Source organism: Grampus griseus, assembly GCF_964374135.1.
Source record: "Grampus griseus genome assembly, chromosome: 9".
In the NCBI taxonomy this organism is placed as follows: Eukaryota; Metazoa; Chordata; class Mammalia; order Artiodactyla; family Delphinidae; genus Grampus; species Grampus griseus.
The window spans coordinates 81,032,730-81,052,542 of record NC_139003.1 but is presented as its reverse complement, the minus strand read 5'-3'; the positions used below and the strand labels follow the sequence as shown (position 1 = coordinate 81,052,542).

The 19,813-nt window shown below is 35.2% G+C and overlaps 1 protein-coding gene across 2 annotated transcripts in view; it reads right to left on the bottom strand.

Moving 5' to 3' along the window:
• Positions 1-19,813, bottom strand: part of HGF (hepatocyte growth factor) — a gene marked incomplete at its 3' end in the record, with an annotated part of 79,603 nt that overhangs the window by 40,860 nt on the left and 18,930 nt on the right. The window contains exons 3-7 of one of the 2 annotated variants that reach the window (XM_082662258.1): positions 18,886-18,998; positions 17,276-17,390; positions 11,767-11,909; positions 5,675-5,795; positions 4,161-4,279 (exon numbers count right to left, since the gene is read on the bottom strand). In XM_082662258.1, the coding sequence (XP_082518384.1) occupies positions 4,161-4,279; positions 5,675-5,795; positions 11,767-11,909; positions 17,276-17,390; positions 18,886-18,998 (611 nt within the window). The remainder of the gene's footprint in view (positions 1-4,160; positions 4,280-5,674; positions 5,796-11,766; positions 11,910-17,275; positions 17,391-18,885; positions 18,999-19,813) is intronic. The other variant, XM_082662259.1, reaches the window with a different exon arrangement.

Here is a 19,813-nt window from a genome sequence, read left to right as displayed (position 1 = left end):
GCACCACATTAATATTCAGGAAGGATTAGCAGTTTGGCTTTTTTCAATAAAGTAGCAAAGGGCAGTTGTCAATGGGCAGGGAAGAAGTTGAACTTGACTGACTCCTTGGGAACACATGCATCTCAAGCAGAAGACTTTGGAAAAGAATTCATATAGAAAACTAGGAGCTGGAATTTCAGCCCTTTAACCTATCCATGCCCATAAACCCCTAGGACAGTCTTTGTGTTCCCCGGGGTTTCATCGATACCGATTTGGAAGCTACTGTTCTAGATGACAAATCAGATAAGACCACTCTCCCTGCTTAATTTTTCGGTGTTTCTCATGGCAACTGGATGGGCTACTCTTGGATCTTACTTCATCTGCCTCACGTCAATCTTATTTTTCTTATCTTCTTCCATTTCTCTGTCTTTACCCCATCCCTACCCATATCAACCTAATTACCATGTCTTGAATATTGCCGTTCTGCTTCACCCATCATGTCTTTGCACACCTTTCTCACTGGCCTACCTAATCACATTTTGTACAATTGAAATAAGGATTATTGACAGTAGATGGAAAGCACCTTTCTGTAGATGTTAAATAAATGGTAGCAATTATAACCTTCTTATACAGTTATTATATAATTTTAAAAAAGAGTTTTAAAATTCCCCTTCAGCTTTAGAGGAGACAAGTGACACAATCATAAACTCTATTCTTTTCTTCAAACATATTGAAAACTCAGAATGAATTCAAGCAATTGGGACTGAGAGAAAACCAGAAGGCTCACCGAAGAATCAAATGATACAAATAAAAAGTGGCAATCAATATTCTCTTACAACTAGTGCATGTAAATATGTGTGTGGTATACAGAATTCTAATACACCCCTAAGATTCCTATCCACTGATGTAAACTCTGTAATCCCCTCCCCTTGTGTGCGGGTAGAACTTGTGAATATAATGGGAGAGCCACTCCTGTAATTAGTTTATGTTGTACCACAAAAGTGAAGAGACTTTGTAGACGTAGTTAAAGTTCCCAGTCAGTTGACCTGAAATTAATTAAAGGAAGACTTCCTTGGGTGGGCCTGACCTAATCAGGTGAGCTCTTTAAAAGCAGGTGCAGAGCCTTCTGCATTGAATCACAGTGTGGAGGCAAAAACTGACCAGTTATTTTTCAATCATTTTCCCAAATAAAGATATACTATTTTCCCAGGAAAACAAAACACTGTTATTTTTACCTTTCACAACTCTGTGTTAAGGGGAAAGAAATTATATGGAAGTTCTAAAGGATATGATTTCTGAACAAGTCCTTTTGACCTTCATTCCCAGTGCAGAATCTTGGGTAAAGTTGGCTTATAAAATTTTAATACCTTTGAAAAATATTCTTAATAAATAAATGGAAGAGGGTGCAGAGGTCAGAGGTTGAAAGTAACAGAAAGCTATCCTGTTGGCCTTGAAGAATTAAACTGCCATATTGTGGATAGGGTCATGTGGTAGGAAACATCAGGCAGTATCCAGGAGTTGAGGATCTCAGCACTACAACCACAAGAAACTGAATTAGAATATTGGAATGGGACACCAAGTCTTAGATGAGACAATAGGTCTGGTGGGCACCAGGACTGTGGCCTTGTAAGATCCTAAGCAGAGGACACACCTGACTCATGCCTTGACTCCTGACCCACAGAAACCATGAGATAAGAAATATGTGTTATTTTAAGCTACCAAGTTTTTGATAATTTGTTATGCAGCAATCGAAAATTAATACACAATTGAAACCATCACCAAATTCCTTAGTTTTGCACTGTAGCCTTTACTATATGTATAAGCCAAAATATCTGGAAGACATTCTCTCTTATGCTTTCCAAAATTCCTGAATGTCACTTTATTTCATTAATTTTAATAAAAATATAGTCTCTCTATATAAATTAGAAACTAAAATCTGTCCTGTAATAAAACATTTTTAAAATATTCCCAAAGCTGAAAATATTTTTATCTTAACTACAATTGACCCTTTAACAGCATGGGTTTGAACTGCATGGGCCCACTTATACGCTGTTTTTTTTCTATAGTAAATGCTATAGTACTACATGATCCCAAGGTTGGATGAACTCACGGATACAGAGGAACCCAGGAGGTTCAGCACCCCCTAATCATCATGTTGTATATACTATATACTGTATATAGGTTGTATATATTAATACTATATAGGTTGTATGTACTATATAGGTTGTATATACTATATACTGTATATTGGTTTGGGTCACAAATTCTGCCACCATTTTCTCAGAATTAGCATCCTATAAACATCACCCTCTGTTTAAAAAAGCCATCAGAATTGTTGCACGTTAGTTGTATAAATAGCTAAATGTGGACAGAAAAGAAAAAGAAATTTATCTAATAGTTAGAAGTGTCATATTCATTCTATTTTTTTCCTCTCCCAATGTCTTTTAAAAATAGCCAGTCTTATGCATGCCAGTTGAAAGGTGAACGTGCCAGTGAATATGCATGTGAGTGTGTGTATGTGTGCGTGTGTGTGTGTCTGTTTATACTGGTCTTATTCCAGAGATGATTTTTGAGTGCCTAAAACACACACAAAAAGAAAAATGGAGGGGAAACTATTGGTTTATTGTACCTAGCTGGTCTAGAATTATGGACACATTAACAAGATTTAAAAACTCATTGAGTTGAACTAACCAATCTATACAGAGAAACACTGTCACAAGAGTCATCCCTTATTTTAAAGAACCAAACAGATGGTTCAATTTCCTTGGAACACTGTGTTCACATTGAGAGCCTTCCAGATTCTGCAGTTATTTCACATATGCCAGACACATCTCCTTTCTGTGGGCTTTATTTGAGTCGTCCAAAACATTTCCTTTTATTAGCAGGTCTAAGTGGAGAGATATTTACCTTGGCAGTATCATAGTGTAGATAATACTGAATAAGTCTGTTCAAAGAAAGAGCCTCATCATGCCAATCTAGGGAAATATGCAAATCCCTATCCATAGCCTCATAGTTGTACATTTATCATTCTGGGTGCTGGTACCTGATTGTATGTCTTTACATTTTTCTCTCTAGATATACATATCTTTATATTAGCCAGCCAATTTATAACATGATTCCACCTTACTAAATTTATGCAATTCTGATTTGAAAGCATTTTAGGATCCAGTTGAAAACATAAGACTGTACACATAGAAATAAAAGCATGTTTATGTCTAATTATTATCCAGGATTATTTCAGAGAAGAATAAAAGTGTGTGAGTTAACTGTGGAGGAGAGGACCAAGATTTAAAGGGATATCACAAAGCAAGTAAGAAAAGAAGCTTTTATCATAAACTCAGGAAAGTTGGGTAAAGGCCAGTATGTAGAAGGATAGTAGGACTGCTAAAAAACAGGTTGAGGGCTTCCCTGGTGGTGCAGTGGTTGAGAGTCCACCTGCCGATGCAGGGGACACAGGTTCGTGCCCCGGTCCGGGGAGATCCCACATGCCGCGGAGCGGCTGGGCCCGTGAGCCATGGCCGCTGAGCCTGCGCGTCCGGAGCCTGTGCTCCGCAATGGGAGAGGCCACAGCAGTGAGAGGCCCGCGTACCTCAACAAAAAAAAAAACAGGTTGAAAGAGAATGCAGGCTGTTATAAGGACAGCCAGAGAGGTGAGGATCAGCTACTAGAGATTAAAGATGTCTGTGAGAAGCTTCTGTTAGACTTAGTTTTCTACATTGCAGCCTCTGTCATTCACCAGAAGATGTGCATAGTCAGTTGACAGCTCATGTTATGTCTGGGAGGATAGGTAGGGAAAGGATACAGGATTGGAAGGTAAGAATCCGAGGTCCTAGCTCTTATGGCCCTAATGACATTATGATACTGCACATAATCCCTGATCATTTTCCTCCCTCTGTAGATTTTTTTTCCCTTTTTCTTGGTAACATGAGAATGTTTGTCTTTACCATAAGTATAAATGTTTTGTGTGTACGTGTGCACTTGTGTGTGTATCTCTTTCAAAATAATGGCTCTCTGAAAATGGAAAAGATTGGGTAGGATTATGTAACACATTCTAAAAATGTTAAAACCTATACACGTTAAAGTATCAAGTAAAATAGTTGTTAACCTGTCTCACTAATAATCGCCTGCTTAGATCCAGTCTGTGAGAGGAAAAGGAAGCAATAAATTTGACCCTAACTTACCGCACATTTTAATTGCACAGTACTCCCAGGGGGTGTCAAGGTCAAGAGTATAGCACCATGGCCTCGGCTTGCCATCAGGATTGCGGCAATAATTATCATCAAAGCCCTTGTCAGGATATCTGCAAACCACACCAAGAAAAGTGTCATGTAAATCTGCCTGGAACACCACCCAGCTCTCAGCTCACAAAATAACTTTTGACTTAGCTCGGATACTGTTAGCTGAGGAAAGAAGAGATTTTCTATGTTTTGCCTTACAAGGACTGCTAATCATTAACTGCTGAATCTATTACTGTGCATATTCTACTAAGGCTAGAGTACCATCCCCTTTGCTAATAAGTTAGGTCCACTTGGTACCGGTCCACTGGTTGAGGTCCCAAACTGAATCCCCTTCTTACAAAGCCCAATTAAGGACAGATTACATAAACATGACCTCGTGTAGAATGCTCATTAAGAAAACAGGTCCTCTTCTAGGGCAGACTTAAAGTTCAAACTGAAAGTTAGGTTTCAATAGCTATGTTACTAATGATAGCTCAATTTTAGAGCTAGAGTCTTCCTAGGTCATGCCCTCACCTCCAGCAGAGCTAGAGACACACTCCATCACACCACTTTCTCTATACCCACCTCCCTTTAAATTAACAGGGTCCTAAATTGGTGAGTTGTTTTTAATTGCTACCATATTCCTTCTGCTCTCACTTAAAAGACAAGAGATGCACTAAAAAACAAAGCAGTTTTAATTTCATCTAGAAGAGCAAGACAAAAAGAGAAAGAAGAAAGAAAAAACACCTTTCAGCAATTTCAGAAGAAAGGTGGGGATAGACCTTCTTCTGTAGTTATTTGTATTTTTATTCTTTATAATAAAAAGAAGGAAAAATTTTTTTCAACTAAAATGTTTCCTGTGAAATGAATGGGCGAAAATACACATAATTTTTAAACCATTTAAACTCAAAACCTACTCCTGAGGAGAAAAGTAGACTTGGTTGCCTGACTTTTCCAGATGGGCAACTTCAAAATCCACCACAAGAAAGCAGCCAAAGAATTGTTTGCTCCACCTTTCATTCCCTCTCTATGGGCATGACCTGCATCACGGTGTCACACATTGACCCCACTTTACCTAAGTCACGGAAGGTGTGGCATTAGAAGGAGATTCACATTCACTTTTATTTAACAGTAATGCCGCCCTCCCCAGCTTGGGCCTGTCAAAGTGCTTATTATTGAATGAGCTTTTCTCTTTTTGCTGCTGTGGAAGGGAAAGAGGAAGCTTCTATTACTGTTTTCCTTCTCCAGCCACTGATGCTTCTGTGTTCAGGACCATCCTGATTTCAGGGACTCTTAACCTAGTCAGCCAAGCCCAGTTGGAGGTGAAGCCAGCACTCTCATATACCTCATCATAAATCCCTGTGCCCCAAGACTATCAGGAAAACATTATATCAAGAGAATTTCCATGGTAACTTGCCATGGGGCAAATAACAGTTTGTAAATAGAATCACTGGACGCAGGATTTGGTGGTATTTTACCTTTCTGGCAAGAATTTATGCCGATGTGGCGTCTGATGATCCCAGCGCTGACAAATCTTGCCTGATTCTGTATGATCCATGGGACCTCGATAACTTTCCCCATTGCAGGTCATGCATTCAACTAATAAAATTAAAGCATGGCATGTTAATTGCTTCTGACAGCAAAATCAAGAACACCACTGTTCCATTTAAAGAACAGTAAATCACCTATTTAGCAAGGATATTTTTAGAAAAACTTATATACCCTTTTAACTTTAAATTAGGGCTTAATATCCATTAATAGTGGTATAAAATACTCCCTACTGAACTTTTCATACAGTTTAAATGGGAATTTTGTAGTTAGTGTCATCAGATTTACCATAGGGCCAAGATGCTGCCTTTCTAATTTTTTCATAACTGTCCAAAAGGTACCTAGAAACTGAAAATTCTTGGGGATTTTCCCTTTGTTGTTCTAAAATGCCAGGGCTCTCAATATCTATACTGTCAACACGATAGTGCTCTTCTCTCAACTTACCCTGCAACACATACACAGAAAATACACAATTTAAAATGAGTACACATCATACTTCTACAGTTAATGCCAAGATCAGGACCAGACAGATCTGAGAATGTGAATATTTTACAGGACGAAATCGCGGTTCCTTTCTATCAGTGAGTATCCACATCGAATAACTGAGCAGACTTGCATACTTATCTAGCTTAGGATAGAACATGACCTGCTATTGAACTTCTTGTACTCACTGTTTTTAAAATGTGTAAGTTGATCTAATTATGCTGGATATTGCTGATGACTCTGTGAAGTTAATTAATAGTTCTCTTCTGGCTGGCCTCTTATACCACACTGAAAACTCTGAATCACATCAACTAGCTGAAAATAAGGCTTCTCAAATGGACAGGTTGATTTGTAGCACGGCAGGCATCCTGTGGAATAAATCATTGCTTGGCTTTCCTACAGATCCGGCAAACTTCCCCAAACACATCATTTGTATCTTGTGATTACTGATTGTCTAACATTAGCTGAAGTGGGAAAAGATATCAGTGTTTAGTTTTATCCACCGGGATCTAGCCTAATGAGTATTTGTAGAAGTTCGGGATATATTATTAGAATCGTCACTTTTGAACTTTGATTTTTATAACCTAATAGGCCGTTAATAACTAAATCCCTAAAACATGAAACCATTTGGCCTGATCCATCTGCTTCTTTTCGTGCAGGTTGATCTATGAACTAAGACAAGGGACCAATTCAGCTTCCTCTCATTTGATACTGAGATCCCCCAGACAACAGTCAGTAAGCTCCTGAAATATAAATGACAGGGATCCAAGAGCATACCGATAAAGGTGCTCCGGTTGGCCAAGGTCAATCCCACATAGGTTAAGTAGTATCACGTTTCAGCTTTCCATCTGAATGGGGGTACAAACTTAGTTCCCATTTTAAAAAGAATGCAAGGTTTGATATGTTCACAGAAAATGATACAACATTGATCATTGTTGTTTGCTCCTTTGTATTGAATGAAAGAGTAGAATAGAATCCTGTGATCACAAATAAGGGGATAAAATATCCACGCGTACAATTTCTAATCTTGTATAGTACTCAGGAATCAAAATACACCTATTTTGTCTCAGTCAGAAAATGCAGTTTATAAGAGTATATCCTTTTCTAATTAGAGTGAATAAAAGTATTTTCCGGGAAACTGTGTTGGGGCATTATTTAAAAACACTTCTCCTGAAACTTTAGAATTTTTAATTTTCTTAAGGAAACATAGCTACACAAATGAAACAGGTGATTCTATAAGGTGACTGCTTTCCAGCATGAGCGGTAGATCAGTGCGTCTCCAAACTTTAATGTGCATAAAAGTTACTTTGAGATCTTGTTAAATAAAGGGCAAGTTCTGATTCAGTGAGTCAGGACTGGGGCATTAATAACAAGCTCCCAGAGGATGATGATGATGCTGGTCCTTGGACCTCACATTGAGTAGCAAGTTTGTAGATAATTTATTCAATTCTGAAAGTTCTTAGTGTTTGGCTTTTAGGAGAGAATGGATTTTACTTAGACCTTGAAGGATGGATAAGATGTGGATAAACTACAAAGGGGCAAAATAACATAAACGGTACAGAAACATAAATTAGTATGCTGTTTATAGTGAAGTGAAGAGAGAGTTATGAATGCAGGTGCAGAACTAATGAGATTGAAAAATAATAAAAGTTAACCCAAAGAATGTTAGGTTTTCGAAGGCAATGAAAGTTGCTGTTGTGGTGGGAATTAAGTGAATCCTGTGATAGGACTGAGATGCTAAGTATATTATAGTTACATATTCTTTGATTATTCAGTAATTTTAACATATAAGAAATCATTTGACCCTTGCAATGAGGAAAACAAGGCTCACAAAAGTTTTAAGGGACTTACCTAAAACAGAAAATGCCAGATCTGTGCCTGGAACATAGGTCCTCTGACCCCCAGTCCAGCGCTCTTTCCATTCTCCCTAATTGCCTCTTTGTTCTACATATTTTAACTTGTTTCCTACACATTCTTACTGGTCATACTTTAAGATAGGCTGAAAGCAAAACTTTTAGAAAGTCAGTCTCCCTGCCTTTGCTCAGTATTGTCCTCATTACCCTCTTCGCTCCTGTTTATAGCAGTAGGTTGCCCGCCTGTTGGATTCTCACCTGTTGGGGGCTAGCAGAAACGAGACTGGCCATCTTATTCAAGGATGAAAAATTTGTGGTTTCTCCATTGCATCAAACCATCAGGTTAGTCATAAAAATTACTTCGAGAAAGGCAAATTTTGAACTCATATTTACTTCTCAAACTTCAAGAATTCTAAGACTCTTTTAAGTTTTCCCAGCTCAAAGTCAAGCCGTATAGGTGGAAACCAAGTCCACCTACCTACCAAGGACTCAGGTGAAAGCATTATCTATATAGGAGTGCAAGAGGGTGAGGACTGCACCTCCTGCTGTATTTCCTTTTGACTCTCTCTATTGTTGCCAGTGTATTATTTAACCATTCCATCAAGTTCTTCCCTTAAAAAAAAACAAACAAAAGCAAAATACTGTCCCAGTTCACAAAAACTCAAACTAAATAAATGTTTATATTCATAAGTAAATGAATGAATTAGTATATTTTTCTAATTATAGTTCTGCTCTAATTGTTAATAGAAAACCCCCAAAACTACACATTAATTGTAATATAACTAGGATTAATTTAACACCTTTCTCATATACTAACTAAACTCAAAAATTACTGTGTTCCATTTTTATCAATCATAAAACCACAAGTGATCTGGGTTTACAGACTAAAACAGCTATTTTGAAAATATCTCTCAGACAAATCCACTCTAGTGATTACTTCAGCAAAACTGAATGTTTAAAATATGAATAGTCTCACAAATCCACATTTATAAATAATAGTTTTATTTAAATCTTTGTTTTTAAAAGTCTTTTGCCACACAGAGTATGGAATTACACATTTAAAGTTATGGCAGTATTATTTGGTATTTTAAGTGTAAGGTATTTAAAAATAATGATTATGGCTTAATAAAATGCATTTACTTGAATATTTATCATTTAAAAAATCTGTTTCAGTGATTAGTGATTGCTTTCTTTTAAATCCCAAGCAAATGTTAAAGCAAGAAGTCAAATTTTATATACCTCTGTTTTCCATAATCTTTGAATTAAACATTAATGGTAATATTTTCTTACATAATTATGTAAGGTTCTAAATGTGATAAACGAGTATTCATTTTGGAATGCTTTATATATTTCAAAGGTTTAAATTAAAAGAAAATAATTTTAATCTTTAAATACCAGATATATTTTTATGAACCAAAATTGCAGACAAATTTCAGGTGATTATTTAGCAAATATTTTAATATAGTTAAAAAATTTTCAAAAAATATATACTGTTCTACTTGTCCTTTTCCAAAGAACAGTCCAAAGTTGACCACATACTTTTCTTATTTAATTTTAAAATATACAAAATGATGTGATCATTAATATTTCATCCATAATAATATAACCTTTGGAACTTGACATTTACAATATCCATAGATTAAAATGTCTCACCCATCACACTATTTAAGCATTGTGGATTTTGAGGCTTTTTCCTCATATATGTATTTTAATAGAAATTTACATCATATCAACATTATTTTGTATATTTTGTATTACCCATTTTATAAATAGCTATTTTTCTTCATTAATGTATTGACAATGCTTCTTCTTATTTTAGATCCTCTTCATTAAAATCCTGCTAAAACATTGTTTATGTTAGCATGAATTTAAATATGACAGCTCAATTCACAGTCCCTGAAATATGTTTAGCCTATAGGACAGGTGTTGGTTTACTTCTCTCACAGGAGGGTTATTCTACTCTTTCAGACTTCTAGTTGTTTCCAGAAAAAGCATAGCTGCGACCTTTAATGCCACCGTGACCAATAGCATCATGTGCCATTCATACTAATGATCAATGCCCTTTTCTAAGGGAGGTGCGATGACCTCAAATCATTAAAAAATATTAGGGACGTATACTCTAATGAGCTAAGGAATACCAGAAATTTTTCCAAGCATTTATTTTTTATCACATTTATTCTACATTGCCTGTCATTTTAGATATATGCCAATATAGTTTGATGAAGGTTCTTCTTTTAAATCAGGGGTTGAAAAATCACATTCCCACAGACTAGGCAGGCAAGGTAAATGCTAAACTGTTTAAAGTTTGACCAGTTTACCTTCCCTTGTAAACACTGTCCCAGATCAAACAAAACCAATAAAGAAAACTCCTTGCCAATAACTTTCAACCTCAGAAAACTGTGATAGCGGAGAGTTCCCTAAAAGTAGGGTTTTCTTCCATGTGTAAATTTAAGACAAACATTACAGACTTATTCATACAAAACAGACATTCATAACGTTATCACAGATCAGTTTATTATTTTTAAAAGAAAAGAAAAACAATGAAGAAGTTATAGTGAACAGAATATGATATGGAATGGAAAGTAAGAATTTACAAACAGATGGAACTGGCTCTAGCACATGAATTCAAGAATGTTAAATTAACTAACAACAGAAAACAAATTCACCTTCTCTGTGACAGTTAGCTAACAATGGCCTTTTTATGTGATAAATATCAACCTAATACTTAATGAATATTATGGAAGAAATAGTTCAAAAAATATCTGGTTAATAACAAACAGGTAAAATACCTTACTATAAAAATTGGACAGCATTCCAGCCGTAATCCCCACCCCAGGTACTTCAAAATGCTACTAAATTTTGATCAGAATTCAATCCATGTTTCATTTTGATTTTCAGTATTTTAGTTTCTGACAGAACTAAAAAGCCAGCTATTCAGTAGCCAGATAACCAAGAAAAATGAAACCATATACAATGCTGAAATGGTTACTCTTCCTTCTTGCCCGTCATTCAGTTTCCACTGTAAAAGTAAGGACAGTGCCCTTTCATGCTGTGAGAGGAGGTGAAGACACAGACATGGGTTTAGAGTGCCTGCCTTCCATACAGCCTGTGATCTACTGTTTTGATCTCTTCAGATACCATTCTGAATGGTATTCAGTTCCAGACTATGTATCAAATTTGGTTCACCAAAACACACACAGGGCACTCGGACTTTCAGTGACCCCCTTCCTTTATTCTCTTCTGGGTCCGTATACCCTTGCCACACCACTTCAAAATAGCTTTGACAAAACTTCTGCAGAAGTGGGTTCTGGATGAGTAGAATTAGCGTTACTCATAAAGGGCTAAGTGTCATTCTGCTCCTTTCAGGTGATGTATGGGAGCAGATTTTGAGCTATTATGAGCTCAAAACAGCAGATGAGGAAGCCCAAACTTTTACTCTCCCCGAAGAGATACCTCAGGCTCTTTTGAAATTCAAACTGATAACTTGCTCCATTATTTTGCATTAATCTGATGATAATCAGTTTTTAAAACATCCTATAAAAATGCTCGAATTATGATCTATAGTTGCAATTGAATGAACATCATATTCATTGTGATTTGATTCAATTCTGTTAACCTTTAATGTGAGTTGCAGTTTTACACAAAGGGAGAGCAGAGTGCCCCACATGGCATTCAGGTTCATTTACCTTCTGAACACTGAGGAATGTCACAGACTTCGTAGCGTACCTCTGGATTGCTTGTGAAACACCAAGGTCCCCCTTCTTCCCCTCGAGGATTTCGACAGTAGTTTTCCTGTAGGTCTTTACCCCGATAGCTCGAAGGCAAAAAGCTAGTTTTAAAATGATAATCATTACAGTATAAGAGCATGCAACTTTTGGGGGGGGCTATTAATTTTACTAACTAGTGGGTATGTTTTCCCAAAAGTGGAGAAATCCTTTATTCTATCTCAGACCTCCATAGATATTAACTTGAATTCTGTCATTTCCATCTATGCTTAAGATACTTAAATTTTATAGACATTTACCTAACTGAATTCTCGTATTCAGCAGCCTTAAGAATGATTCATCTCTGGATTCACTAAGAGCCAATCATTCTAGAGCCTAATTGACATTGGTTGAGCCACAATTTCAAAGTTCCACTCAAAGGCAGCAAATGATTGAGGAAAGCCACTTAGGAGAGGACTGCAGAAACACTGCCCTAGACCTTGAAATCTCACTATTACACTGCTTATCTGAGATAATTATTTGTTTGTTTATTGCTTTTCTTATGAATGATAGCCCCCCATTTTTCTGCACAATTGAGAAATAGATTGATAAAGTAACAGGAACAAAGGGTCTAGAAACAAATTGAATCTGGACTCAAATTTCAGCTCTGTCTTACTAACTGGAAACCCCAGCGGGCAATTTAGCCTCTTTCAGCCTACTAGCTTACCTATACACTGAGTATAACCATAACTTATAACATCTTACACCTATGTGGTTGTTTTGAGAAGTTCAAAGAGATGAGAGAGTAATTGACACTTAATAAACTCCATCTGTTATTAAGCACACTCCACTTAGTAGTCTTTAGACTGTCATAGTAAAAAACAGAAATGCTTATTCTCGTTAAAAATTTTAAAAGTTTTCCCTGTGACTGGGGCTTGGTGCTTTCAGGTTTAGTTCATAATAGTTGGCCATTGCATGCAGACTGCAATATATTACCTTCATTTAAAATGTCTAATGCCCTGGTTATAATTTTGTTACCAGCACACAGTACTTCAACATAAGAGCAGAAGAGTTCAAAGCCCTTTTTATTCTTTTGTACTGCTTGTACCTTGGCCTCAATGATGCTGCAAGTGTCTGCTAGACTGCACACAAAAAAAGCATAAGTAAACAATATATATCTATAGGTAACATTAGTAAGCACTTCTTTTTGAAAATCCAGTTACATTTTCAATATTCAGTTCAATTTTTGCTATAAAGCTTAATTTCTACTTTTACTGACCTCTGAGATCTAAATGGTACTTAAATTACAGTGAAGTCCAAAGATCTTAGTCTCTCAGTAAATACCATTCAAATATGTTTCCTACCCACTGAAACCTCTAGTTAAGAAATAATCATTTTTGTTATGCTGTGGCATAAAATAAATATGGACATGCCTTGGGTACCAAGCAACATTTTGCAATGAAATTATTTAATTTGGACAGGAAATACACCAGAGTTAAGTGCTCAGAAAATGTAAATTATTGGTCAAAAATAAAGAGTCCAAGAGACTTACTACTAACCAAACATTTTCAAGATATCTATTAAGTATTATAAACATGAAATGCCAAAATGTCTTTACATAAAGAGTTTATATCCCTACTTCACTAGCATTTTAAATATTGGGGAACAAAAATTAGACATTACGTCTTATGACTGACAAAACTTATAATATAATGAAAACTTATCATGACTTTACAGTTCCTAACAGTAATTTTCAAAGGAAAAATAAGTCATCTTTTGTCTTAATTTTAGCCCCAGAATAATTTAAGATAATCTTTGTGCCATTGTGTGAAAATTATTTCCTTTCACTTTGCCAGTTCTTCAATTTTTCATACTAAATTTATAATGAAATACACATTTTTCTGATGGAATGAAAACTGACTTTTACTTTATATTTTTTTCATAAAGTACCACATTAATCAAATTTACCTAAGAAAATCCCCCTATAACTCTATTTTCTGAAAAAGCTTGGTATAGTATAGTACTGAAAATAAGTTATTGTTGATCACAAAAATCTACATTGTTGCCCCATATGTATCACTCGACTAGTATATGACACTAGCCCTTAGATAATTTACTTACTCTTTGGGTTTTCAACTTCACTTACGAGATGAATGGAATGAATTAGATTATTATAAGCTCCTTCATTTTATATCATTTTATGTATTAAGTTTAAAAAACTAAATAATGATTTAACACATGTTAAATGCACACATATAAAATATCTACAGTTTTAGAGATTTTGTTACACACACATACACACACACACACACACACACATATACATATACACATATATACCTTTCCAGGGGATTTGTAAAGCAAAGAAGAAGCTGTGAAGAAGTAGCGAATGGGACTTCCCTGGTGGTGCAGTGGTTAAGGATCCACCTACCAATGCAGGGTACATAGGTTCGAGCCCCAGTCCAGGAAGATCCCCACATGCTGTGGAGCAACTAAACCCGTGAGCCACAACTACTGAGCCTGCACACCTAAAGCCCGTGCTCCGCAACAAGAGAAGACACTACTATGAGAAGCCCGTGCACCGCAATGAAGAGTAGCCCCCGGTCGTCACAACTAGTGAAAGCCCACGCACAGCAACAAAGACCCAACACAGACAATAATTAATTAATTTAAAAAAAATGAAGTAGTGAATGAATAAGTCAACAGTTTAGTAGGAAAAATGCAAGTAGGAAGGGAAAGAGATAAAGTAGAAATCAAAACTAGCTATGGTTAAAAGATGAATAAAGTTTTCCCACTGGAGTTAATAAAAATGAAAAATGAAGAGAAAAATGTGTGCTGCTTCCCACAATTCTATATCAATGCATATCACATTCCTCTTTAGGACATGCAGGGTAAAGAGCAGTCTGGGTCATCTCTTCTCTTCAGTCTTTGGTGTATATGACTTTTTACCCCGATTAACTGGTTTTCTTTTGTATTCTGAAGTTTTCAGCCTGCTTTTCTTTAGTATCCCATACTTGACCAAGCGATGAAGCCTAGCCCTGATCTTTGCACTCTATGTGTTCATTCAACACATGTTTATGAGAACCTATTACACACACACACACACCCTGTGCCAGTCAATAGGCTCTGTAACAAACTTTTACTCACATATATACTATTTTTGGTTCTCTGTCCTTGTGAGCAAGGCTTTATTTTTAGAGAGATAAGTGAAGGAATATTTAAAATTGAGTTATATCCAAATATACTTTGAAACATAAATTAGATCTTCTGGGTGCTGGCCACCTTTTCTTTTCTTTTAATATGAACTGTGTTCATAGGAAACTTGATCCATTCCATCATCTGCTTCTTTAATGAATGCTGGGTGGCCAGTGAAGGATATAGATGTAGATATCAGGTCACCTGATTTTCTAGTTAAGCTTCTGTACTAATTTCATCATCTATCATCATCTTCCCATTAAGCCATTTGTAAAATATTTCAATTTAGGGAGTTGACAATAAATCACTCCTCTAGACAGATGTATATAGATATATATTTCTCTTTCAATTTTCCATAGAGTTAATCTTTAGTTAACACTTAAAAGTATTAACCTAGCATGTAGATATTCCAATAAGTTGCTAATTGATGAAAATGTGTTTCTCCCATTGAATAAAAAAAATTGATTAATGTACAAGGTCCTCTCAGCCCTAAAGCTTTATATCACAAGGAAATGTTTGTTGGTAAAATAGCTGATTGGACTGGGAAGCCAGTTCCCAGGGAGATCTATTTCACATGTACTCCTGTAGCAGAGAATGACAATCATAGAGAATTTGGGTTGAAATAAGACCTCTAGTAGGTCATCCAGTGCACTCTCCTCAACTAGGGTAGGATTGATTTCAAACGCCATTCCTTTGTTCATGAAAAACTTAGATCCATCTATTTAAGCAAAATGTTTTCCTCACTATGCAGGGAGTGACACCATGCAAATCCTTATGAGAGGACAAAACCAATTACATTGTTTTGTAATGTAAAGATAAAACTACGTTTTGGAGGTACTCATGTAATTCATAAGTAATGAATTTGGAAAAATTAGTTGTCTTCTGTTATTGAAACACTGTAAAGCTGATCTGCTTGGACACTTACTAGCTGTTGTTAACAAGGCCAAAATCACAGGTTTGATCCCAGTGTAGAGCAACCAACTCTTTTTGTTTTTATGTGGGCCAGTGAACTCCGTTTCTGTTTACTGAAGTAAAATCATCTTGCATAGTTTTGCCCCCCACCAAATGAATGAAATGGAATAAAAAGTGAATTCATCAAGCAAGTTACTACCTCTATTGCAAAAACAGGTCACAGCATGTATCCTACTGATTTGCTGGGTGTTTAAGGCCCTGGGGTTGTTAAAACATAGGATACAGCGTGACACTGGCTGGCCTCAGATTCTGGCCATACCACTTGCTAGTTGTGCATGACCTTGAAAAGTTACTAAGGATCTTTGCTCTTCAGTTTCACCATGTAAAAAACAGAACTAATAAAATCACCTACTTTGTGGTTCTTGAGAGGATTAAATGAGATAAACCAGGTATACTGCTCAACAAGGTACTTGGCACATGGTAAACTAAGTCTTCCAATTCATCTAATAACCAGGGAGAGCTGTTTTAAACTACTTTAGTTCCTGTTAAAATTCTTTGTGAAATAAATCTTGAAAAACTCTGGCTATATATGGCTCTCTAGTGAGTAGATATCTATACTTCTCCTCCATGATGATTAAAATTCTCAGACTAATGAGCCTAATGAGCCTAAATAGCATTCATCTGTTATAATGAACACAATTCTTCTCTTCACTGTAGACATTTAATTTCCAAGGAATAAGAAGTTTTCTCTAGTCATTAGGCACTAGGTGAAATGGGAAAGTTGGTCAATCTGAGGCATGAATTTTTAGCAGAGGTTCTCAATTTTGACTGTGATTTAGAATCACCTGGGGAACTTTTAAAAAAATACTGGTGCCAAGTGATTCTGACTTAATTGGTCTGTGTTGACGACCAGGTGGTAGGATTTGTTAAGGGCTTGTAGCAGGTGATTTTAATGTGCAGTCAAGTTTGAGAACCACCATGGTTAAAGAACATTTGGGCCCTGGTTATGTAAGATCAGAATCTGTTCCATCTCCAACTTATCACAGGCAACCTCTCCACTCCAGCTGCAGAGTGCTGTGCCTCTTCGCAGGCAAAGAGAGGGAAAAAATTTTTTAAATTATTTTTTTATTATTTCTTCCCAAACATCAAGATCTATAAATTGAGGTTTTGAGGTGAAAAAATGTTAGGCTACATCTTAATGATAATTTTTTTATTCTTTGGCTAAATAGCAGTTACAAAGTCAGATAAGCTTTGGCCTAATACACTTCTGCAGAGTTGGCTAAATTATTATAGAAGTGTAGGATTATTCTGAAGCACTAACCTGGGATTGGTAACAAACCTATAAAAGAGAGGCTCTATCCTCTTTTCTTCATGCTATTCTTACCTGTGTTCGTGTGGTATCATGGAATTCCAGGGCTGGCATTTGATGCCACTTTTAGTGATAGATACCGTTCCCTTATAGCTACCTCCTTTACCGATGATGCAGTTTCTAATGTAGTCTATCAGAAGAAAGCAGAGAAAAATGCTATCACTATGTGTAACATATCTGCTGTGTATATTAAAAATAAAAATGATAAAATTCCATGCAAATCTTTAAGTAATGCTTATAAACCATCACAAATCATATTGAAATTTCTTGCCTAAAAGTTCTACTAATATTTTCAAAATAATACATTTCAGAGTAATCCAAAACAAAAAAGACCATTGAGGAGTTTTAATTTTGTGAGTATATACCTGGATAACTGTAGAGATTAGTCTACCTACTTAATGTAGATTATTCTATATACTCAACTGGACAGGCAAATTTAATTTAGCATAATGAATTGCTCAAATTCACAGACCATTTTAAGAACATATTAAAAACAAAAATTTGTAAACCTATATTGACTTCAAAAAGTTACTTTAAGATAATGGAAATAACTGATTTGTCTTTATATCAGTAAAATTGTGTGGGTTTTTGTGTATGTGTGTGTATGTGATAATTACATTATGCTGATTATTATTTTCATATTTTTGCTAACAGATCAGCTGCTAAATTATAGGACAATCAAATTGAAACAAGCTGTATATTTCTATCCAATAATAGTATATACAGTTGTTAGCAACCTAGAAGATTAAAGATGGTTTTATACTAGATTATGAATTATGTTTAGGATTTACAGAATTATTGGGGTGTATAGAGATCATCTTATTTTCTAACATGAATTAATTTTAATTTCATTTAAACATTTTCCCTATTAACAAAGAAATGTCTGTGTATATTACTAAATACCTAAGTTTAATAAAAAACACAGTATGATTTAAGAAAACATTAAAATTGAAATAAATAGTATTATCATAAACATAATTCATGATTATTATTTTGTGTAATGAGAGATTTATTCTGTAAAATACACATTTAGTAAACATTCTTCAATTATTTTATTATTATAAATCCACTGTTGAACAAAATAAACACCTTGTGAATATAATATCAAACTACCGAAGTAGACAAATTAATAATATGGTCTCAATTCTTTCAAAGATTTTTTAAAAGTATGTAACTAGGAATAGATCCAACTAATTTTTCAAAACCTCCACGTTTTGTTGTTATCAGCAATCATCACTATGACTTAGATTAATTATCCAAAGTTATTAAAATTTAGAATACTTTAGTAAACTCAAAATTTGCTGTTATATAAAATGTCTTAAACTAATAACTTAAGGTGGCACTTTCTAAAACGACTGTGGAGAATATCAGTTCCGGGAGATGTTACTAGAAATAAACAAAGAGGAGAGGGATAATCTAACTATGGAAAATTTGGGAAAAGCTCTCTTTAAAGTACCATACTGAAAATAGTCAAGGCAGTAGTGTCATCTGTCTTAATAGATGAATTGACTGCATAATAGATCCATGATATAATGAAAAAATCAGTTAGAAAGTGCACTGTGGCAGGCAATTACATATATTTTATACTGGTTTCATTACGAAATATTTAGGGAGAAGGAAGTTACCTTTGTTTTCATAGAGGTCAAATTCATGGCCAAACTCCTTTTTCACTCCACTTGACATGCTATTGAAAGGGAACCAGAGGCATCGCTTTCTTGCTTTGTCAAAAACAAAGGCCCTGAAAAAAATATCTGAATGAAAAGAAGGAATACTACTATTTATACAGTTTTTAAAGAATAGGCACCTGGTTTAAACAAGGAAGGCAATATAAAAACAGACGCATTATTACATATACAGAAACATGAGGGATATTTGAACCTACCATTTTGCTAGCCAAATAAGACAGAACAAAATTAAATTTTTATAGGTGTAGATTTAAATATCAGATAGAATAAAATTTGAAATGTTCTCATGTTATTCTCAATGACACATAGAAGAATGAGGTCTTCAACAAGCAAAATCAATATATAGCACAACTACTTGGAATATTTCTGAAGACTTTATTTTTTTTTGTAAGTACACAGCAAGTTGGAAGATATTTTTGCAGTTATATACAAATTATTATATTTGAAATATCATGATTAACTTCTAAAGGTTGTAATTGTATAAAGCACATTCTAAAGTGACATGTCCTAAAATGCATTAGACAAATCACCACCCCAGGAGATTCTCCAGCAAAGAAGGATCTAAAATCAAATGTTTGGGAAATTTTGCATATAATATCCCTTCTTGGTGAGTTATAAAGCATTTAAGCTTATTAAAGGTGATGAAAATCCTGCTCTTAGGTAACTTTGCATAAGTCAGTGTTTCCTAAATGGACTTGCTTGCATAAGCATTTTTAATTTAAATAAAAACTAATATCAGAGAGAATACAGTTTTGATATATCATCTTGACAAAAATTGCTGAAATGTGTTAACTCCTAAAATTATCATTCCTATAGCTAAGTATTACATTGGTATTTTCTTGCTCACTAAAAAAAGTATTTCTAAAGA